At 54.5% G+C, this 14,680-nt stretch overlaps 1 protein-coding gene across 2 annotated transcripts in view; it reads left to right on the top strand.

Annotated features, from left to right (window-relative positions):
- Positions 1–14,680, top strand: part of TCF3 (transcription factor 3) — a 32,425-nt gene that overhangs the window by 2,874 nt on the left and 14,871 nt on the right. For both annotated transcript variants that reach the window (XM_007460355.1, XM_007460354.1), the window contains exon 2: positions 450–522. In XM_007460355.1, coding sequence (XP_007460417.1) covers positions 450–522 — 73 coding nt within the window. The remainder of the gene's footprint in view (positions 1–449; positions 523–14,680) is intronic.

The raw sequence follows: 14,680 nt of genomic DNA, 5'->3' as shown, positions 1-14,680 counted from the left end.
CCCCCCCCCCCCACTTACCATCCCGGTGGTGGGGCCTGGCTGTCTTCCCTGCACTCCCATCGCTCGGGGTCAGGGGCCCGTGGGGAGGTGGATGCCGGGCTCCTAGGGTGAAGGTCGGGGTCCGCGGCTGGGACACGGGTGGGACAAGCAATCCATCTGGGAGCGTAAATGATCTTATTTTTTTTTTTAAAGCCGAAACTGGAAGAAAACTTTATATCACTTTTAAGCGGATACATTGTATCAAGTGCCTTCATGTTATTTCATCCCCGGTAAAACAAATACAGAGGTAAACAGGGGAATTTTCCCTGCCCCGGGCTGTGCCCCCCGGAGGGGCACCGGGGAGCCTCTTCCCCGCGGGGCGCCTCGGGCCTCCTGGGGGACAGGACCTCGGCAGAGCTGTGGCCCTGGGCTATGCACCCCCCACTCACCCCCTCTTTTTCCCCCCGCAGATGTTCCCCCTGCCGGTGGCCAATGGGAAGAGCCGGCCCACCTCCCTGTCCGGGGCCCAGTTCGGAAGCTCAGGTAGGACCCCGCTGGCTGCCTGGGGGCTTCTTGTTTGCTTGAGGAGATCACTGCGTGTGAAGGGTGGGCCCATGGAGGGTGAGGGGGGGCCACCGCGGGGTGGGGCTGGCTGCCGGGCGCAGCCTTGTGGACTAGGCACTAAGGGGAGAGGTGTTTGGGGGCAGCGCTCAGGCCCGCCAGGTGGAGTGGGGGTGAGGGGCCCGGGGCGGAGGTCCAGGCGCCCATGTGGGCCTGCGGTGGTGGGGATGGTGAGCCTAAGGGAACCCCAGGAAGCGGCTGCCGCTGTGGTTGTGTGACTTGCCTTGGGGCTAAGGGAGGGAGCCCCGTGGTCAGCATGGTGTCACCGTCCACCCTGTCCCGAGAGCCTGGCCCCTGGTCCGGGTATGGGGGACTCTGTGTGACTCACGAGGGCTTGGGTGAGCTGGGCACTTCAGCCTCCAGGGTCTCCTTGGCCCCAGTGGGGTTCTGGGTGTCCAGTCCATGCCCAGGGAGGGAACCTGAGGCCCAGAAGGGGTGTGATATGGAACCCCAGCTTTCTCCAAATCCTGCTCTGCCCCTGGCTGTTTTTTTTTTTAATTTTTTAATTTATTTGGTTGCGTTGGATCTTCGTTGCTGCACGCAGGCTTTCTCTAGTTGTGGTGAGCAGGGGCTACTCTTTGTTGTGGTGGCTTCTCTTGTTGCAGAGCACCGGCTCTAGGTGCGCGGCTTCAGTAGTTGTGGCTTGCAGGCTCCGTAGTTGTGGTGCACGGGCTTAGTTGCTCCGCGGCATGTGGGATCCTCCCAGACCAGGGCTCGAACCGTGTCCGCTGCATTGGCAGGCGGACTCCTAACCACTGCGCCACCAGGGAAGTCCCACCCCCTGGCTGTTTTCATTCAAGTATGTATTAGGTGCTGATCGTTGACAAGACCGGGCACTAGCGTGATAACCTGGCCTGGTTTGTTCGAGGTCTGGGGTGGGTGTTCCTGGGATCTGGGACTTTGAACGTTCCAACTGGGGTCATCCGAGGCACACCTGAATGAGCTGGTCACCCTGCCTGGTACTGAGTGCAGAGGACATGGCCCAGGGAGGACAGATGGCATGGCCTCAAGGAGCGTAGAGCAGGGGTCAGGCTGCAGAGTGGTGGGGAGGGCAGTAGGGGCTGTCTCCACATTGATGTTTGGATGTTTGAGCAGAGGCCTGGGGGCGCAAAGGCCCTGGGGCAGCACCATGCCTGGTGAGTTGGAGGAACAGTGAGGAGGCCTCTGTGGATGGAGCAGAGTGACGGAGGGGGAGAGGGAGGAAGAGTGGGGGCGGGGGAGGGCAGGCTGTGCAGGGCCTTGTGAACTCGGGCTTTTGAGAGGAGCCATGTGCATGGGGAGGAGCCCACTCTGGCTGTCAGGAGGATATGGGGGACCCCTTGGGCAGGCCAGAGCTCTGCACGGACTTCAGTATCTTTTTGGGGTCTTGGGATGGGGGCTGTGTCCCCCCACGTCTCTGGGGTCCAAGACGGAAGGGTCTGTCTTCTCCAGATTCTATCAGGGTGTCCAGTAGGCTCTGGCTGGAGAAGGAGAGGGTTTCAAGGGTGGTTTGTACTCCCCCCGCCCCTCTGCAAGAGGAGGGACATCGTGCTGCTGACCCCACTGCCCCACGCTGGCCTTCCTGTCCGCCTGAGGAAGTGGCCTCAGGGTTGGCCAGAGTCCTCCCTGAAGTGTGGAAATCCCCACAGGCCACCCTGCCTCCCCATTCCCAAAACAGCCCTGGGGAGCAGGGGGTGCTGCTGCTCCCCTGCCTCAGGCAGAGGGTCAGGCCCCGGCAGGCTTCCTGGAGGTGGTGGCACAGTCCTTCCCTCATCTTCCCCCAGGTCCTTCCCCTGCTCTCTTCTGTTGTCCAGTGTCCACTTGGGGCCAGTAACCCCCAAGGAAGGGGCCCCTCCAGCACAACCCATGCCTGGCCCAGCCTGAGTGGGACCCCTGTGAATTTTGCAGGTTGATTTTGTGTGGTTTTTGCAGCTGTAGCCCGCTCAAGGGCCCTGCCCTGGCCACTTCAGGTGGGGAGGGTCCAGCCTTGTCCCGCTGCACGTTGGGCTGAGATTTATTCTTCCCCACGAGGGTTGTGGTGTGGTTGGTCCAGCCCAGGAGGTCTCCAGTTCTGGACACACAGCTGGGGACCCCTTTCCCCAATTCATTTGAGCAGTTAGTGCCTTCTGGGGCGGGGGAGGGGGCACGGGACCGGGAGCCCTAAGACCTGAGCTTAGAGGTTCCCTCCTTGCTGCCACTTCAGGCACAAGGCAGGCTGTGTCACCTGACACAGGTGGTGTGACTGCAAGCCTCAGTTTCCAAGTCTGTAAAACAGGAGTCTCCCCATCGGCAGAGGGTTCAGCGAGTCCTTGGGCGTGAAACTGCCTTATAAACTGAGGCGTGGGGCCCATCTCGGTGTCTGCCTTGAGCGGGTGCAGGGGTTCGCAGCTCCAGACCCTGGAGCCACAGGAACTGAGACTGGTCCCTTTGGGGGGCTCTCCCAGCTCTGAGCTCATTTCCCTACTCCCTCGTTGGTGGAGTTGGAGACTCCAGGGGAAGGTGGGTGGGGTGGAAAGGTTGGTGGTCCAACAGTGGGATAGGGCTTGGGGAAGTCACCCCCTTTCTGAGCCTCAGCTTTTTTCATCTGTAAGATGGGTCACCGCCCTGCAGACGGGCAGTGTCGCTTTAAGGAGACAAGAGTTTCTGAATGCTAGTAGGTCACGCCAGCCACATTTTCCCCTTCACCCTCCTTTCATGTCTTGGCCTAGTGTCTCTCTACTTAGAATTCCTTTGAGTCAACTTGCTTCTTTTAGATTCACTTCGAAAGGGCACTTCATGTTAGGAGAGGAGCAACCCAGGCCAGCGGGGACGGGTCTCTGAGGAGGGGTCTCTAAAGGTCTTGGGAAGAGGAGCTGAGCGTGTGGGGTGTGCGGGCTGCCTGCACCGTCTCTGTTGAAAGACTCTGTCAGGGAGGCGCCGAGGCCAGAGGATTTCTCCTCGTGATCTAGAGCAGAAGACTGCAGAACAGGGATAATTTTTCCACTCCCTCCCTTTTGGGAAACCCCAAGGCACAGATCTCTCAGTGGCAGCACGTCCTCTGCCACAACCTACAGGGTCCGAGGCCCCACGAGATATGGGGAAACACCTGCTGACACCGGAGGAGACGACGTCTTCCCTGTTTTCCTGTCTCGCAGCTTTCCTGGTCTGTGTGACTCTAAAGGTAACATGCCCTTGGGTACAAACCTAACAGGTAGGCAAAGCGGCGTCTACCCTGGCTCAGCACAGGTGTGCGGTTACAGCCTCAGAGTAAGTTCCCGCCTAGAACTGCCAGCCGTGGACTTGCGTCCACAGTAAGAATGTCCCTCTGGCGTCCCAGTGCTGGCTGTTTCCAGCCTCCTCCAAATGTGCCGTTTCAATGGGCATTTACACATTAATCACGGGCGATTATCTTTCCAAAAGCAGATTGGCCAGATGAGTTATTTTTTGATGAATTTCTGATCACTACCCCCTTTTTTTCTTGGATTTAGTGGACTTTTTATTTTGAAATAGTGATATATTCACAGGAAGTTGCAAAGAAATGTGCGGGGCGGCCCCTCACGCCCCTCCCCAGCCTCCCCAGCTGTCGGTCCTGCAAGTCCCTCACATGACACCAAATCGGGAGGCTGACCTTGGTACGATCTACAAGAGTTTATTTGGATATGGTAGTTTATTCACAAGATCTGCGTGCACACGTTTGTGTGCGTGTAGTTCTGCTTGGTTTTAGCCCGTGTGTAGTGCCATGAAGCCACCACCATGGTCTGTTCAGAATTGTTCTATCGCCTCATGACCTCCCACCTGCTGTCACCCACCACCCCTCACCCTGACGACCCCTGATTTACTCTTTTCGATCTTCCCGACTTTGTTGTGTCGAGAATGTTACATACATGGAGCCATACAGCATGGAACCTTCTGAGACTGGCTTTTTCTACTGAGCACAGTTCCTTGGAAATTCCTCCAAGTTGTTGGCTGGATCAACAGCTTGTTCCTTTTTATTGCTACCTGGTGAACTTTTTAACAACGGCAACAGTAACACTTATCAACAACTTAAGTTGACATTTGTTGAGCACTGTATGCCAGGCACTGAGCCTGGATTGTTTATTCTGAGTCCTCACTCCTCACAGGTTGGTGAAATAAGTGCGATTGTCATCCCCATTTTACTTATGATGAAGCTGAAATTCAGAGTTTATTAACCATCTCAGCTAGCCACCCAATGTTGTTTCCCTGTAGTGCCTTGTACTCCTGCACTATGCTGCACTTAGTGATTTGTAAGAGCTTTTTATAGAGGAAGGATGTTAGTCTTTTGTGATCTGCAGCCTTTTCCCCAAGTTTTCATTTATAACCGTTGTTGATGATGGAGACTTTTAATTTGCCTCAGTGCTTTACAGGTTTCAGTTTTATGTTGGCAAGTCTTCTATGTTGTTCTAGCTTTGGTGCCATTTCTGCAAAATCCTTGAGAATTAGATGACACAGTCCATTCTGCATTGCAGATGTGACAGTCATGAATGTGCCTGTTCCTCATTCCATCAGGTTGAGGAATATACGGGAAAAGATGCTGGAGGGCAGAAAAGCATGCCTTTGCAGTTCTTGGCAGAGCAAAAAAGTGAAAAATAAGTGGGAGGTAGAGAACCTCAACAGTGAAGTGATCAAGGTTGAGCTTATGCAGCAGTTCCTGGCCAAGGGCACACATCCAGCTCACCCGTGGGGCTGCTCAGAACACACACCCCTGGGCCCTGGACCCAGAGACACTGATAAAAAGCCTGGGATGGGGCCTGTAAGAGCTTCCAGGCAATTCTGAGGGGCACCTCCAGTTAGAAGAACTTACCTTTAAAGGCCATGCCTTGTAAAAGAGATCATACCGTTCTTATAAAAATTGGTCACATACTGTGCACAAAAACCTGTAACATAAAAAAAGTGACCAAAAAAAAAAAAACTGACCAAAGTATAAACCATATTCTTTGAGAACAGTGTGGTAAAACTGGAAGTGGAAGACCAAAAAGCGTAGAAATAAGTAAAAAGCTTAATGACTTGGAAATAACAAAATTCCTTTTTGTTTACCTCTTGGGTTAAAGAGGAAATTAAAACAGGCTAGATGGAAATCAGCAATAATCTAAACACACTGAAGCTACAAGGTGCAGTTAAAGCTGTATTTAGGGAAGAATCATAGCCTTTGACAGTCTTCAGGTACAATGAAAAGAAATGGAGTAAGCATTTAATTTAGGAAGTTCTAGGACAATAGAATAAACTCAAGAAAACCTTTCTTGGTGGTTCGAAATGCCTTAAAGCATTTCATAAATTGCCATTTACCCATGAATTTTTGTCTCATCTTTTTACCTTCTTGTTACTTTAGTACTACCTGGTGTCAGTTACTGTAGCTTTTTAGAATTATTACTAAATTTTTCTTTCTTCTTTTTCTTTTCTTTTATTTATTTGGCTGTGCAGGGTATTAGTTGCAGCATGTGGGATCTTTGTTGCCACATGTGGGATCTTTAGTTGTGGCGTGCGGGATCTTCAGTTGTGGCATGTGGGATATAGTCCCCTCACCAGGGATCAAACCTCAGGCCCTCTGAATTGGGAGTGTGGAGTCTTAGCCACTGGACCACCAGGGAAGTCCCCTAGTTACTTTAGCTTTGTGGTGTTTTTATAGTTTTCAGTTGTTGTTTTTCAGGGTCCCCCACCCCCACCCCATATTCAGACATGCTGATTCTTTTTCATGATCTTTAGAATAACTGTTATGTCTCCTCCCACATCTCTCCAAAACAAACAAACCTACCTGTTGGGATTTTGATGTTATGTTAAATTCATAGGTAAATTTTGGAAGAACTGTTTGTGTTTATAGTACTGCATTTTCATGTTTTAAGAACTTGGTGTCTTCTTCCTTAAGTTTTGACCCTTAATATTAAGTTTTTAAGATAAACTCTGAAAATGAAAGCATAAGGCACTTAGCCATTTTATAGTTTTCTTTCTTAATTTGCTCACATACTTTTGCAGTGAGGGTTGTTTCTAGGTGTTTTAGGATTTTCCATGCTGTGGTTTGGGGATCCTTTTTACCATATTTTCTACCTGGTTGCCTCCTGACACCCCCTAATTATTTGCATTCTTCCCTTGGCTTGGTTTTCCAGGTAAATCATCCTCAGGCCTCTTCCATCCTGGTGCGGAGGCCATGTGCCTTTTCACATCAGCAAGTGTTCCTAGAACCACATTGGGTGTGTGCTGTTTGGCTTCTTGTCAGCAGGACCGGGCCTGATCCTGGCTGTTGATTCAAGATGGATCTCTCTGACTGTCTGTGTTTATCATGTCCAGGGCGTTTCCTTCTGGTCCTATGTGACCATCCACGCAAGTGATTGGCATCACTGTGGTGTGTTGGGTGTCTTAGGACAGCCCCTGGTTTCCTCCTTTCCCACGTCCTGACTCTGTCCATTAATGGTTTTTCTCACCCCGATATTCCCTGAATTTTGGGTTTGGTCCATATCCTTGTTTAGCTGCCAGACCAGATCTGCCAGCATCCGTTTTGCATTTTGCCTGTGTTCCCATGTCGTGTGGCACTGAGGCTTCTTTTGGCTCCCTGCCATGTTTCTGCACCAGTTTCTCTGGAACAGTTTCCAGCAAGTGGGGCCCCCCATTCTCTGGGCACTGGGGAGCAGACTGCCACCCTGTTTGCATGTGACACTTTCCCCAACTGCTTTATTTCTGCTGCGGCGATTGGCCTGTTGCAATTTTGTCCACTCCTCTTGTAAATTCTAGCATTTTGTTAGGGGGGAAAAATCATCCGTTTCAGGCACATTTAAAAATGGTTCATGTTGCATTCTTTAATAACACAGGAACCCGGGCTTCCCTGGTGGCGCAGTGGTTGGGAGTCCGCCTGCCGAGGCAGGGGACACGGGTTCGTGCCCCGGTCTGGGAAGATCCCACATGCCGCAGAGCGGCTAGGCCCGTGAGCCATGGCCGCTGAGCCTGCGCGTCTGGAGCCTATGAATCCATGTCTCAGTCCTGAATCTACTTATTCTTTTTGTTCCCTTGTCCTGGACCCAGCTGTCTCATGTCTGTATTGACTTTTTTCCCAAGGAATCTGTTTCATTGACGAATCGGTCTTTATCAATTAACTGCTTTTCTCTTCACTACTTCTATTTAATTTAATTAATTTATCCTTTTTTTTTTTGCCGTGCCATGGGGCTTGTGGTATCCTAGTTCTCCAACCAGGGATCGAACCTGGGCCCTGGCAGTGAAAGCGTGGACTCCTAACCACTGGACCGCCAGGGAATTCCCCACCACTTCTGTTTTAATTCCTCCCGTTTTTTTAGTTTTTCTTTTCTTTTTTTTCTTGACTTTTGAATAGAAGGCCCGCTTGTTTATCACTGTTCTCTCGCCCAGTAATCATGTTGAGGGTTATAGATTTCCCTCCGAGGACCACTTTGGCCATATCCTGTTGGTTTCAATAATGCGTATTTTCGTTATTATTATTTTTTTTTTATAGATACTTGGTTTTTTTTTTTTTTGCGGTACGCGGGCCTCTCACTGCTGTGGCCTCTCCCGTTGCGGAGCACAGACTCCGGACGTGCAGGCTCAGCAGCCGTGGCTCACGGCCCCAGCCGCTCCGCGGCATGTGGGATCTTCCTAGACCGGGGCACGAACCCGCGTCCCGTGCATCGGCAGGAGGACTCTCAACCACTGCGCCACCAGGGAAGCCCTTGGTAATAATTTTTAAAGCACGTTTCTCTTTGAGTCAGGTTCTTCAGAGATTTCCAGTTTCCAGGTTGGCCGTGGAGTGTTTATTTCTCGATTGGCTAATTTCTAGGTCACCGATGCAAAAGTCACCGTGGCTTGGGCTGTGCTGCTGTTGGTGAGATGCAGGGCGTTCCTACTCTCCTGTAACGGGGCCGTGTTTGTCCTGTTCCTGAGGGCTTGAGGGATACTTTGACACGGAGCTGTGAGGTTTTCGTCTCCTGCCCATCACGTTTAGACTTCTAATTTGTTCAGTGTCAAGGACCCAGGACAGTGGGATGTTCTCTGTGGGTCCAGCCCACTGTTGACAAAAACCCACCCTCTATTCCACGTGAGAGCTTGCACCTTGAATTCAGACTTTTCTGTGAATGTGACGGCCCCTCCTTTTCACTTGTGTTGCTTGGTATATCTATGTGCATCGGATTGTCTTCTTGAGTCACTTGTTCCAGAACTGTTTTCTGTAGGTGCTGTGTTCTCAGCTTTCAAAAAAAATTGAGTCTGCATCTGTCTTATACTTTCCATGCTCTTATTTTAGGTTTTCCTGTCTTTCTGCTTTTTCCTTGCAGTCATGCCTGGTGTCTTTTCTTGGGTTGGGTTTGGAAGGCTGTGCTGCTGGTGGTTCTAATGGTTTTAGGGAATGTGCTGAAGCCTCCCGAGTCTGGCTCCTTCCGCCTCAGAAGTGAAGTCACATCTTGTTGTCCTGCAGGAAAGGGTTCTTCCCCAACCCTCCTGTTTGGTATAAATAACGTTGCCACTCTTTAGAAATGTTGTTTCTCTTTGTTCGCAATGTTTGTGTCCGGCTGAGAAACACGTGTCCTTATTGTGTTCATTCTGCCACTTACAAGGCTTCAGTCTCCTCATCTGGGAAGTGAGGTTGATGGCGGCCACTTAAGGGTTCAGTGGGATAAACCACAGGAAGTGCCTGAAGCAGCACGGCACCTGGTGCCCGTTCTTCGGATGGCGTCGAAATTCCACTTAGTTTAACTTAACGCGTGGCCCAGATGTGCTCGGCATCCCTGCACCATCGCGTCCTCCAGACTCGAGGGGTCTGTGCTGGGACTCCCATCCCTTGGGGTTGTTCTCCAGGGAGGGGTGCGGCTCTGGATGTGCACCTGGCTCCTGCCTCTTGTGAGGGGCAGTGGGTTGGGGGTGGAATTCCTGGGCCCTCACCTGCCTTCCCTCAGCTCCAGCCCCATGGGTTGTGTCATCGTGCGCACGCAGCCTCCAGGGAGCGCGTGCGGGTTTTTCCGGGTTTTTATCTAACTCCAGGTTTGGGTGTTTTTCCTGTTCCTCCTGGGATGCCGGCTCCGGTGTCTGGGCTCGTGTTAGGCCCTCGTGTCCGTGGTCTCAGAATCCCCCCTTCCCCGGTGTTTGGGGGCATCTCCAGAACCCACCCTTCTGTTCGATCACCTCTTCTGCATTGTCACTTCTGCCTCGCCGCCTCTGACGCTGCTTTTTTTTTTTGCACTACACAGGCCTCTCACTGTTGTGGCCTCTCCCGTTGCGGAGCACAGGCTCTGGACGCACAGGCTCAGTGGCCATGGCTCACGGGCCCAGCTGCTCCGCGGCATGTGGGATCTTCCCGGACCGCGGCACGAACCCGTGTCCCCTGCATCGGCAGGCGGACTCTCAACCACTGCGCCACCAGGGAAGCCCCTGACGCTGCTTTTAAAAATCTCTTGTGAATTGGCAGCAGAAACTTCTTAGTTTTTCCTGCTTTCGCTCTTACTCTCTCCCTGAAGCCTTATCTTCCTTCTATTCTATGGCACCCACAAGCTCTGCAGTTTCCTTGAGGGCGCATGGTGGTGGTCTTAGATATGCTTCTGGGATAAATCCTAAATCTGTGAATGTCCATCTTCTGTGTTCCACGCTTGTTTTGCCCTGGGCCTGTTTCTTGCAGGGAGGTCCCAGCTGGGATTCTGAGCTCATACTTGGCTGAGCGGTGGGGTGGGCGAGATCCTCCCAACCTCGCCGTTGGGCAGAAGGGTCCCCCTTGAGACTGAAGCAGGATGGGGTCTTTCTGCTGTTGCTTTGGTCACGAATCTGAAATTCACAGGAGGGAGGGGGCAGGGCAGTTTCTGCAGCTGGGGGACTCCATTCCTCTGAATTACCACACATCTGTGGGCCCCCCACCTGAGGACCAGCTCTGCCCATTGGGGAAGCCTCTGGGGTTGGGGGGTTGCTGTCCTGGGGTTCAGGAGAGGTTGGGTTGGAGCCAAGCCCTGGTTTGGGGGACCGTCTGCTCTTGGAAATGGTGGGCTGTGCCCTCCACTCACGTCCTCTCCAGCCTCAGATCCGCTTGCTTGGGCGCAGCTCCAGGTCCCTTGTCTCCCCAACCCCACTTTCAGGGGCAGGAACGGCAAGGGCTGTGAGCCGCTCTGGTACCTTTCCTCCAGCCACTTGGAACCTGCTCCCTCTGGCAGGAGCTCCCTGGCGCCCTGGAATTCCTAGCAACTTTTGAAACTCTGAAGGCCAGAAACAAGCGTAGCTGCTTGTGAACACGGAGGGGCAAATGAAAAAGGGGGCGCATATAAGCCATGAGGGGGTCTGGGTTTAGGGCATATCGTGCATCTCCCCGCAGCTTTCCTTCAAGTCTGAAGTGATGTAAGAGTTCAGAAGTTGCCCCAAACATCACAGGAAGAGAGGCGAGGACCCCACTGGCCCGTGCAGGGAGGCCCCGGCCCACTTGAGGAAGGACTTTCTCCTGACTCAACCTCTGTTGGTCTTGCCCCTCATGAGACCCCAGGTGCTGCTGAACAGGCCACCATCCCGTTTCTCGGGGATTTTAATTCTAAGGGGAAAAAGCCAGAGGGGGAGCTGACAGCCTTGGGGAGCTGATAGTGGCAGGAAGGAAACACTTACGTGAGGACCGGCAGACGACTGCCCTTAGGTGCTGTTAATTTTTTCTCAGATGTGATCATGGTGCATGGTGGTTATTTTTATTGTTGTTGCTACTTTAGTCTTTACTTGGGGGGGCCACACATCCAGCACAGCAGCTGCTTGGCCACACAGGGTCATCTACTCGTGCGTTAATTAACATCTCGTCGAGTGGGGAGCTCTTTCCGCCAGTCCCGTAGTAGCTGCCTGTGACCGCAGGAGGATGGCACCGCCGGAGGACATTGTGATTGGTTAGATAGTTATCAGAGCAATGAAGAGGCCAAAAACTGATATTTGTCGAGGTTGTTTGGGGGCCAGCCCTGTTCAGGCAATGCTGGAGACAGGGGGCCAGCAAGGCAACCTCCCTGACGGGCGATGAAGGATTAGCAGGTGTGGGGACCACTGGGGCAGAGCTTGGGTCGGGGTTGGGGATCTGCTCACTTGTTGGGCAGGGAGGAGTGAGCTGGGGGCGAAGGGCGGTCAGGGAGGGGTCTGGTCTTTACCCTGAGAGCAGTGGGGAGCCATGGGAGAGTCTAGAGGGAGGGAGAGGCAGGTTTTGCTTCCAGAAGCTCCATCAGGCTGCTAGGGGTGGAGTGTGGGCAGGGAACCTGGGGTGGGGGGGCACTGCTGTATGGATGGGGCTTGACCCAGGGGACACAGGGCCGAGCCAGGCTCTGATCCGAGACCACGGGTGGAGGGCAGTGGAGTGAGGCAAGGGGAGAGGACGGCTCCTGGGATTTAGCCCGGGCACCTGGGCGAGGGGGTGCTGACAGAGCTGGGGCTGCAGCACGAAGCCCCTGACGACCGTGGCTATGCGACAGGTTTGTGGTGGGGACGGTGCAGGGCCATGCCTAGGCCCTGTGACCACGTCTTCCCCACACTCCAGGTACCGAAGTCTGGTAGTCTGGCTGCGTTATACGGAGGGACTGGCTCCTGGAATCCCCTCCGTGCCTGGGTCAGCAGACCTTCCCTGTGAAGGGCCAGACAGCTTCTCGCAACTGATGGTAGTCTGGCTGCGTTATACGGAGGGACTGGCTCCTGGAATCCCCTCCGTGCCTGGGTCAGCAGACCTTCCCTGTGAAGGGCCAGACAGCTTCTGTCGCAACTGATCTCTGCGTTGTAACCAACACCGCTGTATACAGGGAACAACGTCAGTGGCCATGCGCCAATAAAACTTTACTGACAAAAGCAGGCAAGGGCCAGACTTGGTCCAGTCACAGTTGGCACACCTGCCCTGGAGGAATCAGCCGGGATGGAGGCCCCCGCAGAGGGGCCCGCCCTCCCACGTCATCCAGCCAAGGGGGTGTCCGGCTGTGCCACACTGGTCATCCTGGCCGGCAGCCCTCACGGTGGGCGGTTCCGTCACCCAGGCTGACTCTCGGATCAGATCTGAAACTCCCGAGGGGTGGGCGGTGCCCTTAGGCACACCCAGCCCTCTTCTCTGCCATCTCCCACCTCTTCCTGGGGGCAGGGCTGGGTCTGAGCAGAGAGATGACCTTTCCGGGGGGGCTGCCCTGCCACCACTTCACCTCCAGCACTTCAAAAAGAAAAAATTATACTGTGACAGCAACAGCTCATTCTATTAGTACATTTTAATCAGAACGTGAACAAGAGGTGTTATGAATATTCATGATTGGGTTATTTAAAATGCATAATTAACCACTGGGGGGGTTAATAACTATTAATGGCAGCGGTGGGGGAGGGGCCATCCCTCTTTCTGTCGTCTGGTCTCCAGCAGCGGGGAGGCTGGGGCTGGGTGAGGGGGGTTTTACCAGAAAGGGCAGAGCAGGGCCTGGTTGCCTCTACCTGAAGCTTGTGGGGCCCAAGTTGGAGGGGTCCCTGGGTGTCGGCCCCAGGAGCGCCCGTCACCCTGCCAGCCCTCGGGGGTGGGGTAGGGGGGGTGGGAAGGCCTGGCTTTGGCCTTGGACTTGGCCTCCTGCTCTCTTGCCCAAGGGGTCCTGGCGACTCTGGGGCCCGAGGTGGATGCCCATAGGGGTGGGGGACCCAGAGCGGAACGAGCTCGTGGGCGGGCACCGGAGAGCGAGGGGATGACAAATAAGTGGCCGTGGGGGGAAACGGGGGCTTGGGTGCTGGCCCTTCGCCCAGGGTCACCCCCCTTCACCAGCTGCTCTCGTCCCCAGAGCCCAAGTGGGGACTCAGGACCTTGGGGTGCAGACACCCCAAACCTGGCGGCACATGGTAGATGGATTTGTGGAGACCATGGGAGCTCCGTCTAACCCCCTGCCCGCAAGGCAGCCCCCAGCTCTGCATCGTAATCACATTGGAAATTTTTGATTAGAAAACAGTATCTAACCAAGGTATATGAATATTCATCAGACTGGGAGATTAATATGCATAGTTATGCAAATCAGACAGCAATTAAACACCAACTCCCCAGGGGAATGATTAACTCAAAGGCACCAAAAGAGAAGGATGCAATTTGAAAGGAACTTGTGGTACAGATGCGCAGAGGAGGGCGGGGTGAGGGATTCCGGCTGGGGTGTTCGGGATGTCCACCACGTGGGGTCGGGGGTGGGGTGGGGCACGTTCCCTGGCACAGATGGCAGGGCTGGGTACGGCCTCTCTGGCTCAGCCTGGCCTGGGCAGCTTTGACTCAGACTCGTACGTGGACACCCCCAGCCCTGCAAAGTAGGGCGTGTTTGTGACCCCATCTGAAGAGCAGGGAAACTGAGGCACAGGTGGGAGGGGCCCGGGGACTGCTCCCGTTCTGCTTGTCCAGGCCCTGAGCCCCGTGGCCCCTGGTGGACAGTGTTGGAGCCCACGCGCCCAGGAAGGGTGCAGGCCTGTGTGCCTGCCTGCTGGGAAGATCCGGGTCCTGGGCTGGGCCCCTGGGCGAGTGTTCAGGGAGATAAGGGCCCTGCCCTGCCCTGCCCTGCCCACCCTCCATCCAAGGTCCTTGTCCCCACGGTGGCTAACCCTGCCACACCTGGGCCTCCCGGGCCCCGCCTATCTTACCGGATTGGATTTCTCCTTCCCTGCCGGCACCCAGCCTGTGCCTGGCGGGTAGTCGGCAGCTGCCGCTGTTATTTCAACAAAGGGACAGCCCCGCCTCTCGAATTGCCAGAGATTGGAAGGAGGAGGCTCCCACTCTCCGAGATGAGAGATATCCTTCATTCCCATTCCCTGACGCCTTCATGAGCCTGGGCCAGAGGGAGGGACTTGGGCCTGGGGAGGGAAGCCCAGAGTGCAAGTGAGGGCTCCATCCAGGGTGGGCTGGGAGCTGGATGGGTGGGTAGAAGTGTGCCAGCAGCAGTGGCAAGTTTGCCAGCAGCTGGTGGTGGAATTGTTTCTTGGGCCGTGGACCCAGAGGTCTGCTTAGTGCCGGTGTGTCCGGGGTGCTTGCCGCTGGCAGTGGTGTCACCATGGGTAGTGCTAGGGTGGGTGCATCTGGACGGCCTCCAGCACCAGGCTGGGTCGGGAGGGGCCTGGAAAGCTTGCCAGGTCGAGTGAGGGCTCCCCGAGGCAATGCGGCTGGTGTGGAGCGGCCAGGGGCCGGGCCCCTAAC

Source organism: Lipotes vexillifer, unplaced genomic scaffold (assembly GCF_000442215.2).
Source record: "Lipotes vexillifer unplaced genomic scaffold, Lipotes_vexillifer_v1.1 scaffold225, whole genome shotgun sequence".
Classification (NCBI taxonomy): domain Eukaryota; kingdom Metazoa; phylum Chordata; class Mammalia; order Artiodactyla; family Lipotidae; genus Lipotes; species Lipotes vexillifer.
The sequence above is the reverse complement of the archived record's forward strand: the minus strand, read 5'-3'. Positions and strand labels throughout refer to the sequence as shown.